The sequence below is a fragment of the Mus caroli genome, unplaced genomic scaffold, assembly GCF_978045245.1.
Source record: "Mus caroli unplaced genomic scaffold, Mus_caroli_1 scaffold_12, whole genome shotgun sequence".
Classification (NCBI taxonomy): domain Eukaryota; kingdom Metazoa; phylum Chordata; class Mammalia; order Rodentia; family Muridae; genus Mus; species Mus caroli.
Genome location: NW_028227267.1, coordinates 23869423 through 23890426, shown reverse-complemented (window position 1 = coordinate 23890426; position 21004 = coordinate 23869423). Strand labels below are relative to the sequence as shown.

General features: G+C 49.6%; 1 protein-coding gene across 1 annotated transcript; it reads left to right on the top strand.

Moving 5' to 3' along the window:
• The first annotated feature begins 1592 nt into the window (after positions 1-1592).
• Positions 1593-15858, top strand: Itih1 (inter-alpha-trypsin inhibitor heavy chain 1). The gene is made up of 22 exons (XM_021181342.3): positions 1593-1743; positions 1983-2003; positions 2253-2419; positions 2850-2954; positions 3232-3394; positions 3891-4004; positions 7202-7327; positions 7413-7529; positions 8162-8330; positions 8431-8556; positions 9370-9551; positions 9800-9985; positions 11029-11168; positions 11705-11859; positions 11942-11956; positions 12313-12333; positions 12719-12796; positions 12885-12998; positions 13822-14023; positions 14768-14940; positions 15318-15429; positions 15577-15858. Exons 1-22 carry the CDS (start codon positions 1636-1638, stop codon positions 15704-15706), a joined length of 2724 nt encoding a protein of 907 aa, XP_021037001.1. The 5' UTR covers positions 1593-1635; the 3' UTR covers positions 15707-15858.
• The last annotated feature ends 5146 nt before the right edge of the window (positions 15859-21004 follow it).

Here is a 21004-nt window from a genome sequence, read left to right as displayed (position 1 = left end):
GTTCTTCTGCAAGGTCCCCTTCATCTCACCAGGGTCACATCCCACCTCAGGTCATAGAGTGACCTAGCCAAATGACTGCGGCTGTCCAGTGTATTGTTGGGGACAGGGCTTGCACATAAGATCTGAGCCACTTGTTGGGCAAGCCAGGCCTCTGAGGACTCTCCCCTCTGTGGTCTCCACTCTGTTTTCCCGGCTTTGTGTCTCAGGGCATATGCCTACCTCTCTACATGATGGGCACTGGAGCCTGAGACCTCAGTTCAAGTGTGGCTGTCTCAGAGACACATGACTAGACCTTAGACAATAAAGAACAACTGCTTGAGGCTTCCAGAGGCCTTGATTCTAAGAAGGTGCTGCCATTGGTGTCTTCTGTAGTGACAGCATGCTGGCCTGGTGGGAGCAGGACAAAGCTGACTTCTGTTTTTCTTTCCAAATCCAGCAAGAAGGTCAGTGAGATGATGCAATATGCCCGGAGCATGGGTCACCGCTGTGCCTCCCCCAAGCCTCCCGAACCATCAGAACCAAATGTGTCACTGGGTGTCATAGCACCCAGTTACATCTGTGGCCAAAGCATGACTGGAAAGTTTGTTGAAGAATTCTGGACGAAAAGCTTCATTAAGCTTAGAAATTCTATTGTATCGCCTCTGTCCTCTTGCCAAAAGTTAACTGTATGAGACTGGTGCTGCCTGGTACTTGAGACAGGAAAGGAAGCATTTGAGGGTTCCACAAGCCTTCTTGACGGAGTGCAGATACATACACAAGGGCAATCTGGAGTTTGGCAGGGACTTTCCACAGCCCTGAGCTGCCTGCTTACAAGAAGAAAGTAGTCACGCCATGGTTTTGAAAGTTATTTTTCCTACATGTGAGCCTATGCAGTACCCACAGAAACCAGAAGGGGGTGGCGGTTCCCAACACAGGGGCTGACAATTAAACTTGAGTCCCTTAAAAAGGCAGCAAACACTCTCTGCTGTTGATCCAGCTCAGCACCCTTCCTCACCCATGTTTAAAGACAAGATCTCATAGAGCCCAACTGGTTTCCCAATGTAGCTGAGGCTTGTCTTGAACTCATCCTCCTGACCCCACCTCCCTAGTGTTAGGATTATAGGTGTGTGCCACCAAGCCTAGCCACCATGAACATTTTTTGTTGCTTTCTCTCTCTGTGTGTCTGTCTCTCCAACCGTCTCTCTCTCTCTGTATGTTGTGTGTCTGCCTGTCTTTCTGTTTCTCTCTCTCTCTCTCTCTCTCAGTGTGTGTAAGTACATTCATGCCACAACCCATAGGTGGAGGTCAGAGGATAACTTGAGGGAATTAGTTCCAAACTCAGGTAGTCAGGCTTTATGGTAAATTCCTTTACCTGCTGAGCCATCCATCACCCGGGACCCAAACTTTTTCTTCAACTTCACTTAACATGTTGTTTTTTTCATATATATTCCCCTAGGAATTAAATCCAGAGCTTAGTGCACGGCGCCTACCAACGACGGTAGACAAACCATCTACCAGTGAGCTACGTCCTAGCTCATTGATTCCCTAAACCCTGCTATTTGCCTCTGCTGTGTCTAATGTTTAAACTGTGTTTGTCCAGCACAGTATTAACTAACGGTTTGAGGGAAGTGACGGGGACTCGAGAGCCTGGAGATCATGGAGGGTGCCACAGGGCTCCGGGTGCTGCTGTGCTTGCTGCCGCTCCTCACTCTGCAGGCCAGGCCTGCTTTGGGCTTGGCAACAGGCAGACCCAGGGGCAGTGAGGTATGTGAGTAAGCCCTTAGCATAGACAGGCAGTTGTCCCTGCACTGGGCCCCGGGGCTGCAGCTCCTGCATCAGGGACATGAGCCTCCCTCACCCACTGATCATTTCTTCTTGAAGAGGAAGCCTTCCAGCGGCAGGAGGGAGGTGGAGGAGCACACAGACCCCATTCCCGCCCTTAATAAATGGATCAGGGTCCCTGAGCGTCCCCACTCACACTTAGTGGTGGTTTTGTTTTGCAGAAGCGACACGCTGTGGACACTGTAAGTTATTTGGCCAAGGGGTCCAAGATGGGGCCCTTACTACAGGTTTGCTTTTTCCCAGCCCTGTATGCCTCTGTCAGTGCAACAGGCAGGGGGGCTCCCATCACTTGAAATGTGACCTCATGTCTCCAGCAAAGAAAGAGGGTCTTCTCGGGAGGTCTGGTGTATTCTTTGGGAATTTGGGCACTTTGCTCTAGAATGGGAAGAATCCATTATTATTATTATTATTATTATTATTATTATCTTCAGTCAGTCAATGGTGTGTCCATCAAGAGCTTGAAAGTCAACTGTAAAGTCACCTCTCGCTTTGCCCACTACGTCATCACCAGCCAAGTGGTCAACAATGCTGATAAAGCCAGGGAAGTGGCTTTTGATGTGGAAATCCCCAAGACAGCCTTCATCAGTGACTTTGCCATGTGCGTGCGTGCCCTGTCTAACTCTTACACTCTACTCCAGTTGTGTCCACTCACCTGTTCAGCCTGAGTTCAGAGGAGTGAGATCTCACTTGGGTCATGGCCAGCCCCAGCTTAGAGGGATAGGAGGAAAGAGGTCCACTAGAGGGCTCACTTCCCACCTTACACAGAAAATCAGAGCCTCTGACTGCTTGTTTTCAAAGCTTTTGACTTGGGGAGCAAATCCAGGGAGTGATGTGGCCTCTGTGACCATGGTTATCTACTGACTTCCTATGGGTCCTCTGAGCAGTGGACAGTAGAGGCAGCAGACAGCAGAGACTCCCTTTCAAGGAGTTGTGTGGACAGGGTCCTAGGCTCAGAATACTCAGTACAAAGGACAACCCAGGCAGTGAAGTGAGGCCACCACTACTGGGGACTTTTCCCTTTCATGCAGAACATCAGAAGGGAAGGCGTTCATTGGGGACATAAAGGACAAAGTGACTGCATGGAAGCAGTACCGGAAGGCAGCCATTTTAGGGGAGAGCGCTGGCCTTGTCAGGTAAGTTCCAGGCCTTAGTGGCCAAGTTTCCAGGGCTCTCCTTTCTGACCATCCAGGATGGAGCTGGGGACTGTGAGGAGGGAGCACCTCCAGGAGGATGGAAGCTTGAGTAAGCCTGTCTAAGCTGGCATCTGGGGCTAGGGTAGGGTACATCCTTGAGCTCTTGCCTTGGGGGATGGTGTGATAATAAGAGAAACTGGTTCTGAGGGACATGCTTTAGGTGTTGAAACTGTACATGTCACCCTTTGCCTATTGTTGCCTCTGGTGACATGTTCAGAGCCTCGGGCAGAAATATGGAGCAGTTCACCATCCACATCACTGTTGGAGCCCAGAGCAAGGCCACATTCCAGCTCACCTATGAGGAGGTACTAAAGAGGAGACTGATGCAGTATGACATCGCCATCAAAGTCAGACCCAAGCAGCTGGTACAGCATTTTGAGGTACTTTGAAAGTTCCCAGACAGGATTCCTCACTTTCTTTCTCCCACCCCCAATCCCACACCGACTGTGGCTTTCAGCAATGGTTCAGCCCTCTCCCCTTAGCCCAGGCCCGAAAATGCAAGGAATGAGAGTGAGTCCTCAGGATGGGTTCCTGTGGGCTCTTCCGCGGCAGGAAGCCCCTTGAATCTCCCAGTTTTCTTGTCATCCATGATCCCCCAATTTCTGTACCTGCTAAATACATCCCTGCATTTCCCAAGACTGCCACCAGATTATAAAAAGTACTGACATTTACGTGTCAGTCAGCAGGAGGGGCCAAGTTGAAGGATTCAGGCATGGGCATCTTTCAGTCAGTATTTCTGGACTGACTATGATGAGCCAGGCCCTGCTAAGGGCTGGGTGGATACTGCACACAGTAGAAAGGCAGGTCCACAGGGCTCTTGGCTGAAATTTGGTGCTAGCCCACATGGGCCTTACCACAGAACTGGCTTCCATGCAGATCGATGTGGACATCTTTGAGCCCCAGGGGATCAGCAAGCTGGACGCTCAGGCCTCCTTCCTCAGTGAGGAACTGGCTGCTCAAACCATCAAGAAGTCTTTCTCAGGGAAAAAGGTATGCAAAGAACAATGGGATGGGGATGGAGCCTTAGAGACTTCTCAGCTCAACTCAGCCTTTCTAAAATACCCAGGCTGGGCACAGGACCAGGCAGTGTAACTAGGCTGTCCCGATGAGTTATTAGTCAGACTTTCCATCAACTGTGGCAAATCCCTGAGAGAAACAGTTTCAAGGAAGAGGGATTTAGTTTGACTCCTGGCTTCTGAGGTCTCAATCCATGGTCAGCTTGCTCTGCTGTTTCTGGAACATGGTGGGGTAACATCATGGCAGAAATGCATGCAGGAATAGAGGTTGTTCAGCTTATGCAGCCAGGAAGCAGAAAGAGAGGGGGGAGAAGGAGGGAAGAGAGAGGGGAAGGGGGAGGGGAAGGGGAGAGAGGGGATAGGGGAGGAAGGGGGGAGGAGGGAGAAAGAGAGATGAGAGAGGAGGAGGAGGAGGAAGAGGAGGAGGAGGGAGAGAGAGATAGAGAGAGGAGGAGGAGGAGGAGGAGGAGGAAGAAGAAGAAGAAGAAGAAGAAGAAGAAGAAGAAGAAGAAGAAGAAGAAGAAGAGACTTTTAAAGGCACTTTTCCAGTGACCAACCTAGCTTCAATTTTCTTGGTTAAATTTTGTTGTGATTTATCAAGGCAAGGTCTTATTATTCAGCCTAGACTGTCCTTAATCACACAATCCTCCTGGCTCGCCCTCCCGCGTGCTGGGATTACAGATGTGATCCACCACGCTGGGTAATTATCTATTCATGTTCTGGATTTGTCGTGGGTCAGTCCACTGATGGAGGCAGCACCTCAGGATCCAGTCACTCCCCCAAATCCAGGCCTCAGAACACCGCTTGCCTCACTGACCAAGCCTTCAACATATGAGTCTTTCAGGAAGATAGTCTATATCCAAACTATAATGGGTACATGTATCCAGGTGGAATCTCAGAAGTGTTCTAGTCTCCTGCCCATCTGAGATAGGAAAGAACTAGTCTCAGCACACTGGCTGTGTCTTGACAGCTTGTACCGGTTTCTTCTTTGCTTATATCCTGCCCTTGGAAGATCATCGGGGCACATCAAACAACCCTTAGCTTTTTGTTTTGTTTTGTTTTGTTTTTGACACCCAACTTTGGAAAGGTCTGTGACCTATCCAAGGACTTGTCACTGGCCACCCAGGATCCCCAGAAGTTCTGTTCTTGCAACACCCTACTTCCCAAGTAGCCCTGAACCCGGGCCAAGAGCCATTCAGCTCTCATGCCCTTTGCACAGGGGCTCCATAAGTCACTGAGAAAGTGTCTCTTACAATTCATCAGTGTAGCCGGGCGTGGAGGCACACGCCTTTAATCCCAGCACTTGGGAGGCAGAGGCAGGCGGATTTCTGAGTTCGAGGCCAGCCTGGTCTACAAAGTGAGCTCCAGGACAGCCAGGGCTACACAGAGAAACCCTGTCTCAAAAAACAAACAAACAAAAAACAAACAAACAATTCATCAGTGTATTGGCTAGTTTTATGTTGACTTGACACAGCTGGAGTTATCACAGAGAAAGGAGCTTCAGTTGAGGAAATGCCTCCATGAGATCCAGCTGTAAGGCATTTTCTCAATTAGTGATCAAGAGGGGAGGTCTCCTTGTGGGTGGGACCATCTCTGGGTTGGTAGTCTTGGTTCTATAAGAGAGCAGGCTGAGCAAGCCAGGGGAAGCAAGCCAGTAAAGAACATCCCTCCATGGCCTCTGCATCAGCTCCTGCTTCCTGCCCTGCTTGAGTTCCAGTCCTGACTTCCTTGGTGATGAACAGCAGTATGGAAGTGTAAGCTGAATAAACCCTTTCCTCCCCAAGTGCTTCTTGGTCATGGTGTTTGTGCAGGACTAGAAACCCTGACTAAGACAATCAGGAAACCTTTAATTTTCATTATTTGAAAAATTATTATTATTATTTTTTTAATTTTTAATATTTTTATTACATATTTTCCTCAATTACATTTCCAATGCTATCCCAAAAGTCCCCCATAGCGCCCCCCACTTCCCTACCCACCCATTCCCATTCTTTTGGCCCTGGCATTCCCCTATATTGGGGCATGTAAAGTTTGCAAGTCCAATGGGCCTCTCTTTCCATTGATGGCCGACTAGGCCATCTTTCGATACATATGCAGCTAGAGACAAGAGCTCCGGGGTTCTGGTTAGGAAAAATTATTATTAATAATTGTTTTTATGTGTGTGCGAGCATGCCACAGTATGTGTTTGGAGGGACGAGGACAGCTCCATGGGTCACTTGTCTTCCATATGTTAGGGTTCTGAGGCTCAGAATCAGTCATCAGGCTTTTCAGCAAGCCCTTCACTTGCCAAACCACACCCTAAATCCGGAATACCCTTTCAACAAAGCCAGACAGACACCTTGAAATGTTAGCAGGTTTATTGTTGACGAGGTGGGGATGGGTCCTCTTCTAACAGTCATTGTCAAGCCTTCTATTTTAAAAGATGAACATATCTTATTATAACAAGCTAATTAGTCCTTAACATCCTTTAAAGAGAACATAGAAAGTCCAGAGCAGAGATAGTGGTGAATCACCGGTAGCTTCCGTGAATATCTACATCACTCAAACTAGATGTCATCATCTTCCCGGGCCTTCCCTCTCCTCTCTGCTTTTTGCCAACCAAATGACCAAGGGTGGTTGTTGGGGGGGTGGTTTGTTTTTTTCCATGCATAATATTGTTGTCTTACTTTTTGTTTTTAAAGACCATATCTGCTATATCACGGTGTAGCCCAGGCTGGCCTTGAACTAGAGATCCTCTTGTCTCAGCCACTTGAATGGTGGGATCACGGGATCATGGGCATTGCTATCATGATGGCTCATCGCCTTTAACCCCACAGTTTGAGATGACTGATATCTTTTACACTATCACACTGCTATTATTTTAATCTTGTTTTTATACTCTAAATACTGGTGGTTATTATAAAAATTCCAACAATTCAGGAGCAAACAAAAAAAAAAATCTTTTCTCTTACTACAGGCAAGTATACTCATGCAAACCTAGAAGAATGACCCACCACTGGGCTTACTCCGATGCCTGTAGGCAAACACATTCAGGTGTACACACACACACACACACACACACACACACACGCACGCACGCACACACACGCACGCACAACACACCCCTTAAGCTATCTAGCAGAATCCTATCTGCACCCCCTCCCCCATGCCTCACACCTTCTTTGCTTTCAGGGTCATGTGCTCTTCCGCCCCACTGTGAGCCAGCAGCAGTCCTGCCCCACATGTTCTACATCCTTGCTGAATGGAGAATTCAAGGTGACCTACGATGTCAATCGAGACAAGCTCTGTGACCTCCTGGTAAGCCTAAGGCTCATGGTGCAAGCCCTACAGGGCAAGGAATGTTGACTGGGAAAAAGGCCTCTCTGCCTCTTTTCTGTTCCAGGTGGCCAACAACTACTTTACACATTTCTTTGCCCCCAAAAACCTGACCAACATGAGCAAGAACCTGGTTTTTGTGATTGACATCAGTGGCTCCATGGAAGGCCAGAAAGTGAGGCAGGTAAATGGCACCTTTGGGCAGCTCACCCAGTTGCAGCGTCTCTGGCTTGCCTTCATGTTGTGAAGGTTTGGCTGTAGAGCGCCTTGGGACTTGTGCTGATGGACAGAGAAGGGGATGTAACTGGAAATCCCTGCTGGGGAATCAATGAGTTCCCTTGCTGTGCAAATACAGGTGAGCACAGCTCTTCCCAGTTTTGAGACAGAGGATAATGGTGCCTGCGGGTCACATGGAGTTTCCCATGGAGAAGTGCTCAGAAGAGAAAGTCCGTGCCCTGAAGATGCTGGGAGTGATAGAGGGTCTATGGGTGGCATCTAGTGCTCTCAGTGCTTTACCCAATGGGCAGGGACGCCATGTCTGCACAAGACAGGTTCTAGAAAAACAGCTCTGGTAGGAGATGGGGGATATACTCAAACTCCCCAGTATTTCTTCTCCCTATACTTGGTCCTTTTGCCTTCTCTGTGCCCCTCAGACACCCCAAGTCCATCAGGATGCTATTTCCTTGGGGGCTGGCTGACAGTCATCTCTGCTTGTCCACTGTGCATTTCTACAGTGGCTACCTGGGTTCCCGGAAAGAGCTGTCTTTTACCACCTAGCAGCTCTGTCCCTCCTCTGACTTCCTCCTGTCCTTGCAGACAAAGGAGGCGCTCCTTAAGATCCTGGGGGACATGAGGCCAGTAGACAACTTTGACCTGGTCCTCTTTGGCTCTAAAGTGCAATCATGGAAGGGCTCCCTGGTACCCGCGTCTAATGCCAATCTGCAAGCAGCTCAAGATTTTGTGAGGCGCTTTTCTTTGGCTGGAGGTAAGGAAGGGTCTCAGAATAGCCTGGCATCACGTCTGTTTCATTGGAATATGGCTGTACACTGGTCCAATATTATTATATTATATTATCTCCTTTATAGCCACAAACCTGAATGGAGGCTTGCTCCGAGGAATCGAGATCTTAAACAAAGCTCAAGGAAGCCACCCAGAACTCAGCAGCCCGGCCTCAATTCTTATCATGTTGACAGACGGAGAGCCCACTGAAGGTGAGTACTTCAGGGGCTGCCCCGGGAGGTGGTGATCGCCTCACTTCCAGAAATGATCAAGCTGATACTGGAAATTCTATCTGTTGGAGAGGCCACTGGGCCAGAAAATCAAGTGCTGGTCTGAAAACTGTTCAGACCGCAAAGTCTGTGGGAGCTCTGCGGCGCACCTCTGTCCTGCGAGTTGGTAATGGCACATGGTTTTGTAAGAAGCTGGGATGCTTAGGGGCCCAAAGGATGGGCAGTATTTACCTACATTGTGCCAAGTCCAGGACAAGGGGCTGAAAAGAGACACCAAGAGAATGAGATGTGTCTCTTCCTTCAGCTGATGTAGAGAATGTCTACCATGGAAGCTAGAGGATGAGGGTGCCACGAGGCCATGCAACTCCTGACAGGGGGCACCTGGCTCCAGAGAGGCCTGGGAAGGCCTCTTGGACGAAGTAAGCCCTGAGTTGGAAGGAAGCAAAGGGGACAGGAAGAAATCTCGCAGGGCCTGCCCAGTAAAGAGGACATGTGCCGAATCAGGCAAATTTGGGGAGGTGGGGTGGCCTGGCCTCACAGGCTATGGCAAAGAGCCATAGGAGAGTTTGACACAGAGTCACGTCTGCCTGTGATGGGTCCATATGGTCGGGCAGGGCCTTCAGTGAGCTGTTACCAGCTGTCACAGTTGCCCTGTGCTGCCCCCAGTTATCAATGGGGACTGAGGTTGATCCGGGATGAGAACCTTGCCTCCCAGGAAGTACTTTCCAAAGGTTTCTAGGGCTACCCTATGCCTGAAATCTAGCATCCCATCACTGTCTGGATGTGTGGCTGCAGGGGAGACGGACCGTTCCCAGATCCTCAAGAATGTACGCAACGCTATCCGGGGCAGGTTCCCGCTCTACAACCTCGGCTTTGGCCACGACCTGGACTTCAGCTTCCTGGAGGTCATGTCCATTGAGAACAACGGATGGGCCCAGAGAATTTATGAGGACCATGATGCCACCCAACAGCTACAGGTCTCCCTGACCCCTCCCACACACCATCAGCAAAATGCCAAGGGGCTCTGGTGGCCGTTTGCCTATCAGCCTAGAGAAGACAGATATCCAGAGTTGAAGTCAAGTACACGAGTATAAGCAGTGACTTAACCTCTCGGAGCCTAGATTCCCCCTCTAAAGTGGGATACCAGCATTCCACTTTGTTCGTAGTCTTCTGGTCAGGTTCCTGGGTGCTCTGTTTGAAGGAGACTCCCTTTCCATCCCTGCAGGGCTTCTACAATCAAGTAGCCAATCCCCTGCTGACAGATGTGGAACTGCAGTACCCCCAGGATGCTGTCTTGGCTCTAACCCAGCACCGACATAAACAGTATTATGACGGCTCGGAGATTGTGGTGGCTGGGCGCATTGCTAACCACAAGCTGAACACCTTTAAGGCTGACGTTCGGGCTCGTGGGGTAAATGGTGAACAGTGGGGGGTGGGGGGTGGTGGTAGAAACTGGACAGTGCCTAGACACTTCAAACTCCCTTCTTCTGACCATCCCAAGTAGTGTCTATCTTCCTCCTAGGGGAGGACAAATATGCCCAGGCCCAGAGACTGGACAGGTTGGAATGGAATCAAAGTGGTGTTAATTAGTTGTCATCCGTTAGCTCAGAAGGGTCCCTCAAAACTCCTCACATTCTCTGCTCGCAAGCATGAGAGAATGGGAGGCCAGCCTCTGCTCTCACTAGGTCTCATTCCTGAACATACCCTGTGTACCAGGCCCAGCATCTTGGCACAGTGAATGCAACTACATACACATCTATGGAAGGTTCTAGGGATACGAGACCTGGCTCATCCTCCAGGGTGTGAATTCAACCCACAGTGAGGTTGAGGGCTTAGGACTTTCTTCCCTGGAGAGAAGAGAGTTAACCAGACTCTAGCCTGGCTCTCTTCAGCTTTCTAGGCTGTTATTTGTCTGTACTGCAGTGATAGCATGGCCCCTGAGTGGGTGTGTATGCGTTGTGGGTAAGCGGACTAACCCACAGAGTACCAGATGCAGGCATTGGGATAAAGAACATCTTGGGAAAGACTTCATTATTGTAGCTGGGGATCACAGTGTGTGCCTATGCCATGGCAGGCTGACCAGGGCATCCCAGCTGAACTCTGTGACCCTTAGGAGAAGTGAACAACAGAAACAGTAGGTGTTTGTTGGACTCTTCCACAGAGAGTGACTCCATGTGGATAGGCCTGCACCTCCTGTCCAACTGAGCCTTAGGCCTGGACTAAGCCTGGCTCACAAGGGGTGATTTGCCAGCATTTGTAGAATGAACACACAAATGAATGAATGAATGAATGAATGAATGAATGAGTGAACATAAATGACAGCAGGCAACAGACAGGTTGCGGTACTGAGAATGAAGATACAGAGACCAGATGTGGGTGCTTGCCAGAGCCTCGGGTACCATCCAGGGCTTGTACTGTCATGGCTTACGGCCTTGCTCCCCTTTCAACTCCCAGGAAAAGCAAGAATTCAAGGCAACCTGCCTAGTGGACGAGGAAGAGATGAAGAAACTGCTCCGAGAGCGTGGCCACATGCTAGAGAATCATGTGGAGAGGCTCTGGGCCTACCTCACTATCCAGGAGCTCCTGGCTAAGCGGTAGGGTCCCTGCGGCTGCCAGGAGTAAACTCCATTTACTGTAAACCCTGTTCCTGGTAGACAGAGAGAGGTGGTTCTGAGCCAGCAGGCTGAGGGGAGCAGGTGTGCTTTCCCCCTCTGCTTTATTCAGGGTCTTCAGTGTGTGTCTTCCCCGTGGATGGGGATTCTGGAAGAGGATAGCCCATTTGCCCCATTGAGCTTCCTCAGAGCAGGCTCCACTTACTACAGAGCTGCTATGCCCAGACATATTTCTCCCTCATCATCTATGAGGGAGTCTCTTCATCATCTCTACTTAATGGGAGAGCAATACAAAGCTCAGAGAGGCAGGCTACCATGGCCCTGGAGCACATAAGCTTCTTGATTATCTCTGAGGCACATACACGCCTCTGCCCTGAGATAGGTCTCACAATCATGAGATCCCTGACACACAGCCGTTGCTCTGGCTGGGCGCTGTGAGTGCTTGGATATTTGATGAATGAGGGAAAGAGTGAGCAAGCAGAGCCCGCCATCACGTCAAGCACACGTCTCATACACAGGATGAAGACGGAAGGGGAGGAGAGGGCCAACCTGTCATCCCAGGTCCTGAAGATGTCACTGGACTATCATTTCGTAACGCCACTGACCTCTCTGACTATCAGAGGCCTGACAGACGAGGATGGGCTGGAGCCCACCATTGACAAGCCCCCGGAGGGTACAGGCGTTGGGGATCTGTGGTCAGCAGGGTCATGTACCAAAGTCTTCCCCGGGTTAATTCTTTTCCTTTTCCCTTTCAGATTCTCAACCCTTAGGTGAGTTTACGGCCTGTTGGTTTAGCACCTGGCATCATGTGACTGGAAGCCCCGCCCCCCAGCACAAACCCCATTGTTCCTGCATCTTCCCCGCCTCACTCTGTCCTGGGCTTCTGAATCTCAGAGCTGCATCCTTCAAGCCTCATGAGCCTTTGCCTTCCCTCGGGTCTCCATCAAGCCCCTCTCCCCAGTGTCTATCTGAGGAAGTCGAGGGCATTTGAGAGGCCCCTCAACCTCAGCAGGGCTGAGCCTACAGTAGTTCATCTCTCAGCCCGAGGGTCACTTGAGGAGTGAGCTACATGCCCTGGAGGTGGGCTTGGGTATCAGAGTAACATTGTTTTCCTTGTCTTTTGCAGAGATGGTGGGACCCAGAAGAAGTAAGTGGTAGCCATCTTGGGGACCCCCTTCTTCACCCCTTCCTTCTACTTACCCTGTTGGCTAGCCAACTGAGCACTTAGCTCTGACCAGAACCCTGGCTATCACTAGCTCTGGTTCCCTTCGGTGCTTCGGTGGGATTCCTTAGGACAATGCCTCCGTACAGGCCTGGCTTCCCCAGGGTCCCCATTATAGAAGACATAGGGGACCAGGCCATCTTCTAGGACCAAACTTTTGTACCCAAACCCTGAGAGGCATGGAGCGTGTGTGCTGCTTTAGTGTCCCCATTGTTTGTAGCATCAGGCCAGCTCCATGGATAGGGGCGTTGGTCTATCTCTAGGAGACTGTGCTGCCCTCCCCCTCATCAGCGTTTGTTCTCACCTACAGCGTTTGTGCTGTCAGCCACACAGCCGTCTCCTACAGCCCACCCCATAGACTCAAAGTTGCCACTCCGCGTGACAGGTGGTAAGTCTTGGGAGGGTTTGAAGGATTGCCCTAATCCACTCCATCGAACCAACCCCCCAGTGGAACAGACTCCATGTTGTGTTCCCAGTGGACACCGATCCCCACTTCATCATCTATGTGCCCTCAAAAGAGGATAGCTTGTGCTTCAACATCAATGAGGAACCTGGTGTGATCCTGAACCTAGTACAGGACCCTGACACAGGTATGGTGGGTAATGTACCCTCCGCCAGGTGGGGCAGAGCCAGTGCTCCTGTACCTTCCCTAGTTAAACAGAAACTATTGGGGTAGCCTTCACTGCCTTCTGCCTTGCATGTTGTCCATTTGACAGGCACCTTGCCTTCCTCTTACTCCATGTCCTTGACTAACCGTATGAGTGTGTGACTCATACAACACATGGAACCCATGACCAGATGAGCCTCCTACTTAGTCTTATGCTCAGGCCTTGCTCTCTTGACATCCTTGGGAATTTTTTTTAAGGAGCCTCTGTCTTATATCAGGGCCTGAACATCACACGTGTCCTGAGGCACCTGCCCATGATCATGGCTGTGCAGAACTGGAAAGCACCCCTCTAGCCAGGCTATAGTAGGGAAGGCTTTCCTGACCCCCAAACCCCCTCCTCATCCATCCCTGCGACTCCATGTCTGTTGAGCATTGACTAGGGGCTGGGAAAGGGAGGGAGGAAGCAACGGGAGATCTGTTTCTCAGAGTGTCAATTTTGGAGCACGAGACTCAACTCGGGGTCAGTGAGGACAGGGCTGTTCAGGGTCTGGCAAATGTATTTCCAAACCTCCTGTGAGTCTGTCCCTGTGTGAGAAGGATGTCCACTCCTTTCCTAAGGAGTCCAGAGTTAGGGTATCTAGTAGTTACCGTATGGATGGGGGGAGCGGGAAGGAGCACAGGTGGTCTTGGGAGCAGGGCCAGTCCTGGAGGTGACATGGCCTGTGGCATGAAGGGGACCTCCTGGAAAGGATATGCGGCGTGTCAAAGGCCCCACCTTGACTAGATGGCTCCTCACTCCACTGCAGGCTTCACTGTGAATGGGCAGCTCATTGGGAACAAGGCCCACAGCCCTGGGCAACACGAGAGCACATACTTTGGGAGACTGGGAATCTCAAGTCCCGCATCAGACTTTCAGCTGGAAGTGACTCCTCAGAACATTACACTGAACCCCAGCTCCAGCGGGTCCTTGTTCTCCTGGAGGGACCAGGCTGTGCTGCAGAAGGATGGGTAACGAGGCCTGGCCTGGGCAGGAGGAAGGAAACCCACTGCGACATGGGTCAAGGCCCAGAGAGCTCATACCAACTGTGTTTCCTGAGCCTTCAGAGCCCACATTTCCTAAGCAGTGTGACCAAGGGACACACATTAGGCCTGTACAGATGGCCAGACTCTGAACTACTCCACCATCCATGTTTTCTCAGTTCCTGGGCATGAGCTTTGAGACTGGAGCCTTGAATCCCACCCCTACCTTCACTCAGGCTGGCACAAGGGCCACTCCTTCCCCACAGCCCTCCTACTATAGCACTGAATTCCAGTCCTCTGGGCTTCCTTTTTGGCTCTGTCATGTCTGTCCTTCCTTTACTTATTCATTTATTTAACCAAGTCCTCAGGGCACCAGCATAGCTCCAGGAAGAGGTGTTCTGACCAGGATGGAAGGTTCAGGAATGAGCAGGATTCATAGGACCAGACTCAGATAGCCACTGACTACCAGCTACATGACTTCGAGAGCATTACTTAATCCCTCTGAACCTTGGTCCTTTCACAAGGTCAGAGTGAAAATTGGGTGATTCAGTTTACACAGAGGACTTGGCACAGGGCCTGGGACATTTTAAGGCATACAGGACAGAGACATATGGGAGGGAACAAATAGCACCCAGACCTCTCAGAGTGAGGGCCACCAGGGATAGGTGTAATATCTGGGTCCCAGAGGATTAAGGCAGCTTGTCTTGTCCTGATGTCTGCCTGGCCCTGCAGGGTAGTGGTGACGATCAACAAGAAGAGGAACCTGGTGGTGTCTGTGGATGATGGGGCTACCTTTGAGATTGTCCTGCACAGAACATGGAAGGGGAGTGCAGTCCACCAGGACTTCCTAGGTTTCTATGTGCTGGACAGCTTCCAGATGTCAGCCCGGACACAGGGGCTACTGGGTATGACTGGCCAGCCAGGCAGAACTGTGTGTTGGTGCTCTAAAGTCAGTGTGTGTTCACGGGTCCTCAGTGACAGGCCAATCTCCAGAGCTTTAGAGCTCTCCAGAGCCTCAGAGATGGGCTGTTTAGTGAGGGCCTTGTCCCTTTTAGAGATGGTGACCAAATGTAGGGTGAGACAAAAGCTAAGTGAACCGGGGGATGATGGGCAAAACACCCACTTCACAGAAAGGTCAGAGGTCACCAGAAACCTCATATGAGTGGCAGCCATCGGTCACTAGAAACCTCATATGAGTGGCAGCCATCGGTCACCAGATCAGTGTAGCGCTTCTGTTATCCCCCACTCTCTTCATTCATCACTAACCCTGGCACCTTTGCAGGACAATTCTTCTCCCCGCTGGATTTTGAAGTATTTGACCTCCGCCCAGGCTCTGACCCTACAAAGACAGATGCCACAATGGTGGTGAAGAATCGGCAGCTGACAGTCACCCGGTGAGTGGGTTAGTGACCAGCACTTCTGTTCTTGACTGTATTTTGTTCCCCAATCATAGGTCTAGGCCTTCCTCCTGGTGACATGTGGGTAGGGTGAACTTCCTGGGAGGTCTAAAGAGGGACAGCAGCTATCTTGCCTGTTTCCAGAGGGTTGCAAAAAGACTACAGCAAGGACCCCAGACATGCAACAGAAGTGCCTTGCTGGTTTGTCCACGACAATGGAGCTGGACTGATTGATGGTGTTCACACTGACTATATCGTCTCTGACATCTTCTGAGCCCCCCAGCTAACACAGCAGCCTTTGCCTGGAACAGCATATGAAGGGGGAGAGGAGAGCAGAGCATCAGATTAACTCCACCTTCCTGAGCATACTGGTCCCTGTGTCAAGACATCCTGTGATCTCATTAAAGAGAGGCTGTGTCCAGTGTAGAGTTGGCTGCCTTTGGGGAGAGAGGTGGCAGGGGGTAGCTCGGGACCTCATCAGACTCAGAGATGGGCAAAGAAGACAGAAATGGGAGGAATCTACCAATTCTGCAGCACTGACTGCATCCTGTTCTCTTCTTGGCACATGGCCTCTGAATCCCTTGAATAAACCCTTCACACGGTCCAGGAACCCAGAGATGTGTGACCAGCACAACTAACCCAGAGCTTCCTATGGGCAGGCCCATTAACAGATGAAGAAATGGAAGTTAGGTGACCTGTTGAAAATCCCTCAGCTAATGAATGACAGACCTGGGTTCTCAACCCATGCTGTTTGACACCAAGCGCGTCACATGTATGTCCTGTGTGACTCTTCCAGTCAGCCTGTGAGGTGTGTGGTAAACATAAACACTTGAAGACTCTTTGTAGGTAGACTTGGGGTCCAGAGGAAATCTTACAGGAGCAGGCACCTCAGCCTCTCCCTTTGTCACATTTCCTTGTGGGGATGGCAGCTTGTGAAAGTCAGATTGGTACATCCTGAGGACAGAGACAGCCACTGTCCAAGGCTAGGATTTCAGGGTCCTCGAACAGGACCCCATTGTCTCCTCATACTGTCTAGAATTGTCCTGTTAAGGCTCCTTTCCCTGGGTTGATCACAGGACTATGTTACAGTGAAGTATCACATAGCACAGGACGATGCACCCCAACTTGGGGGAGCCATTGCCCTTCGTGTGGAAGTGGATGGGACCCTGCCCTCTGGTTAAGAGTTTTTCTTTCTCTTCTGTCTTCGGACAGTCCCCATGACAAACAAAACTCACTAGGGCCCAGATTAGAGTAACAGATTATTGTATTATGGTCTCATTTGTGACAAAATGATTTTAAGGAAGGAAAATTTATTTTGGCTTACAGTTTGAAGAGATACAATCCATCACTGCCGAGAAGGTGTGGTGGCAGGAGCAGGAGGCACTCACAGTCAGACAGCTAGCTCATGGGTGCTTGGACTTAGCTCAGGTTTTCCTTTGTATTCAACTGAAAAGCCCAGCTCCTGAAACATACCACCCAATTTAAAGCGGGACTTCCTGATTAGATTAACCTAATATAGATAATCCCTTATAGGCATGCCCAGAAGTTAACCTAATCTAGATATTATATCATAGGTATTTCTAGAGACTCGCCTCTTCAGTGAATTCTAGATCCACAATCAGAAGCAATTGTCACAAGTTTAGCCCTGTCAGCCTGGCACCCGAACATAAATCACTTTTAAGATATACCCTTCTACTCCTTTGTTATCATAGGCTCATGGGCATCTCAATGCAAAATGCATTCAGCATAACTTGAAAAGTCCCCACAGTCAGGTTGTTGTTGTTGTTGTTGTTTTTTGTTTTTGTTTTTTGAGACACAGAGTTTCTCTGTAGTCCTGGCTGTCCTGGAACTCACTCTGTAGACCAGGCTGGACTCCAACTCAGAAATCTGCCTGCCTCTGCCTCCCAAGTGCTGGGATTAAAGGCGTGGGCCACCACTGCCGGGCTTCCCCATAGTCTTTTTGCATTGACACAATTTAAAAATCCAAAGTCTTTTCAGAGACTCAAGGCAGTCTCATAACTGTGAACTCCTATGAAAATAAAAAGCGAGCCACATGCTTCTAGTGTTTGCTGGTACACAAGTAAACACCCCCATTCTAAAGGGGGGGAGAATGGGGTAATGGGAATGACTGGGCCGAAGCAAGACTGAATGAAACTCGGAAGGGGAAATGCCAAGTCCTGAAGCTACATGTTGAGCATCTATGAATCATCTGGGTGCTAAGGAATCTAGGCAGCCATGCCTCCCCAGCTGCCGCACATTCAACCTCTCTCTTGAGTCAAACCCACCCCACACATGCAGATTTCCTCAGCAGACAGCTCCAGGCTTGGGCACCTCCATATCCTGGAGTCTCCATTGCAACTGAGGCTTCACCCTCAGAGCTTCAGACTGGTTTCTCAGGGCTACCTTGCAGGGACTATGACCTGCCACGCAGGCCTAAAGAGATCTCTGTCAACTTGGATCTTTTATGCCTGCAAAAACAGTTCCACTTGGTTGAATGTTGTATAGCAACAGTTCCACCGAGATTGAAACACTCCACCCTGCAGGGAATCTCATTAAATCAAGAAGTAAACAACTCAAAATAGCTTTAGGAAGTCCCTGAAACTGACCAGATTTCCTAGGACCCTTCTTTTCCAAGAGTATATGTCTTAATTACTGTTAACACTGCTAGTATGCGTTAGTTTCTGTGAAGAGATACTATAGTCAAAGCAACTCTTATAAAAGAAAGCATTTAAGTGGGGCTGGCTTACAGTTTAGAGATTTAGTTCATTATCATCACAGATGGAAATAGTCAGGCATGGCTCTGAAGCTGAACCTGAGAGCTTTACATCCTGATCCACAGGCTGGAGGCCGAGAGAGGGAGCGAACACTGGGTCTGGTGTGGGCTATTAAAACATCAAAGCCCACCCAAATTGGCACACTTCTTCCAACAAGGTCACACCTTTCAATCCTTCTCAAACAGTTCCACTCCCTGGTGACCAAGCATTCAAATATATGAGTCTATGAGGTCACCCTCTTTTAAACCACCATAGTATGTAAACAGCAAGAGCTACTTAGAGTCACTCTTAGACAAGACAAACAGACTGGAGGAAGCAGAGACCCGTTGAACTGCCTAGAAGAGAAAGGACACTCCCCATCCTATTGAGTGCCTGCAGGCTGTGCCCTGTGCTCCAGATTTCTAGCTACTGTGAGCTGCCACCAAAGCTGGGGTGGCCTTTGGCGATGCAGCTGTCTTTGAGTTATTTCTGCTCTTATAAAAATTGCCTCTCAGCTGGGCGTGGTGGTGCACGCCTTTAATCCCAGCACTTGGGAGGCAGAGGCAGGCGAATTTCTGAGTTCGAGGGCTATACAGAGAAACCCTGTCTCAAAAAAAAAAAAAATGCCTCTCTCAGGCCCCTTGGTCTTGCAAACTTTATATGCCCCAGTACAGGGGAACACCAGGGCAAAAAGTGGGAGTGAGTGGGTAGGGAAGCAGGGCGAGGGGAGGGTATAGGGAACTTTCAGGATAGCATTTGAAATGTAAATAAAGAAAATATCTAATAAAAAAATTGCCTCTCTCATATTCCTGTAAGTAACCCCAATAAAACTCATTGGTTCACCAAGTTGGACTTAGGTGGCAACCTTTCCTTGGTTTGTCATGGCCTATCTATCTGGAGTGAGTAGATTTTGTGAGCATGCGTTCATGTGTGTTTTGTGCTGTGTTACTCACAAAAGTCTGTCACACAACAGATTCTGTGATAAAAATACCCTGACAAAGCAACTTAAGACAGAAAGTGTTTATTTTTAGCTTACAATTCAAAGAGCACCTGGGTAGGCATAGGAGGTGGCTGGTCACATTGCATCCCAAGTCAGGAAGCAGCGAGCAATGAGCTCTTGTACTCAGCTCATTTTCATTTTGCTCAGTCCTGTATCCCAGCTACTGGAATGGTACATCCACAGCTAATGTGGGTCTTCCCTCTCTAATCTAGATAATCCTTGACAAGTACCCTGAGAGGCTTGTCTCTTCAGTGACCCTAGAACTCGTCAGCTTCACAATTTTAGCATCACAGATGCTGAGCTCAAAGGCTACCCCAGGTTGGGGAACACAGAGTCCTTCAACAACAAGTCCAGCAATTCACTGTGGGAGGAGAGATCAATTTACCTCTCAAGGCATTCTGGGAAAGCAGGACTGTCAAATGGACTGGGCCAGCCTGCTCATCTTCCCCTTCTGAGGAGTGGGCGGGGACAGCCTAGGGATCGAATGGAGTCTTTACAATTCTAATTTTGCATGATTCTAGTTTTCTCCAAATTCTTGGCCACCATTCTTCTTTTTCTTTTTTTTTTTAAAGATTTATTTATTATTATATCAAAGTACACTGTAGCTGTCTTCAGACACACCAGAAGAGGGCATCAGATCTCATTACAGATGGTTGTGAGCCACCATGTGGTTGCTGGGATTTGAATTCAGGACCTTCAGAAGAGCAGTCAGTGCTCCTAACCGCTGAGCCATCTCTCCAGCTTCTTGGCCATCCTTCTTAAGAAGCCATAAAATTCCTATTTCAAGTTTTCCCTGTCCCCATACTCAGAGCATCTAGGGAGAAGGCAGGTTCAGATGAGAGGCAGGAAAGGTTCCACAGGTAGCTGTGAGCACCAGAGAAGCAGGCTTCCTTCAACCCCAGCCTGCTGAAAATGGCCATGTGACTGGGACGTGCCCAGCTCTAACAAAGAGGCCTGGTTTTGAGGGATCTTCTCTCAGGTGTTGGTGTTTTGTTTTTGTTTTTGTTTTTTTAAGAACAGGTAGGTGCTGCCCAGCGGGGTGTCTCTCCACAGCTGCCCCTGTCACCCCAGCCTCTGTGCTGACTTGGTAACCCTGTCACTGTTGCTTTGTGTCTCCTGCCACGTCTAATCATTAGGCTAAGCCTTTCTGCAGCCTACCCCACCTCTCCGTGTCTGCTCTCAGCCATCTTTCTGTAGCTAGAGCTCCGAATGTCTGACAGGCATGCCCAAGCTCTGCATGTCTGACTGACAGGCATGCTCAGAGCTTTCAGCGGAGAGCACGGTGCTGTATGGCCTCAGCTCAGATAGACAAGGGTCTACTCTGCTCAGCACATGGAGAGTACTCAGAGAAGTCATGCCATGGTGAGCATGGGACATCTGTCCTAAAGAGGCCAGAGGCGGTAGGACCCTGGTGTGGCTCCGGAGGTCCCAGCCCTCATGCAGAAATCGCCAAGAGTGAACCCCTGGCAGGGTCCTAGGGTACACAGTGAGCAAATTAAGGCTTGTCCTATCCAGGAAGGGACAGTCCAGTATAAGGTGACAGGATGGACTCCCAGAGTACCTGTTGGAACTGGGAAAATGGCTCAATGATAACCTCTACTACTCTTGCAGAGAAACTGAGTCTGTCTCCAGCACCTATGTTAGGGTCAGGCACCTACACTCACATACACATATGCCCACACTGACAAATGGACACATGCACATAAAATAAAATAAAATAAAATAAATCTTTTAAAAAAGAAATACGCTATCATACTGTGAATGATCACATGACAAGGACTTGATGTCTAAGAGACATCCAGAGCTTTTTTTTTCTTTT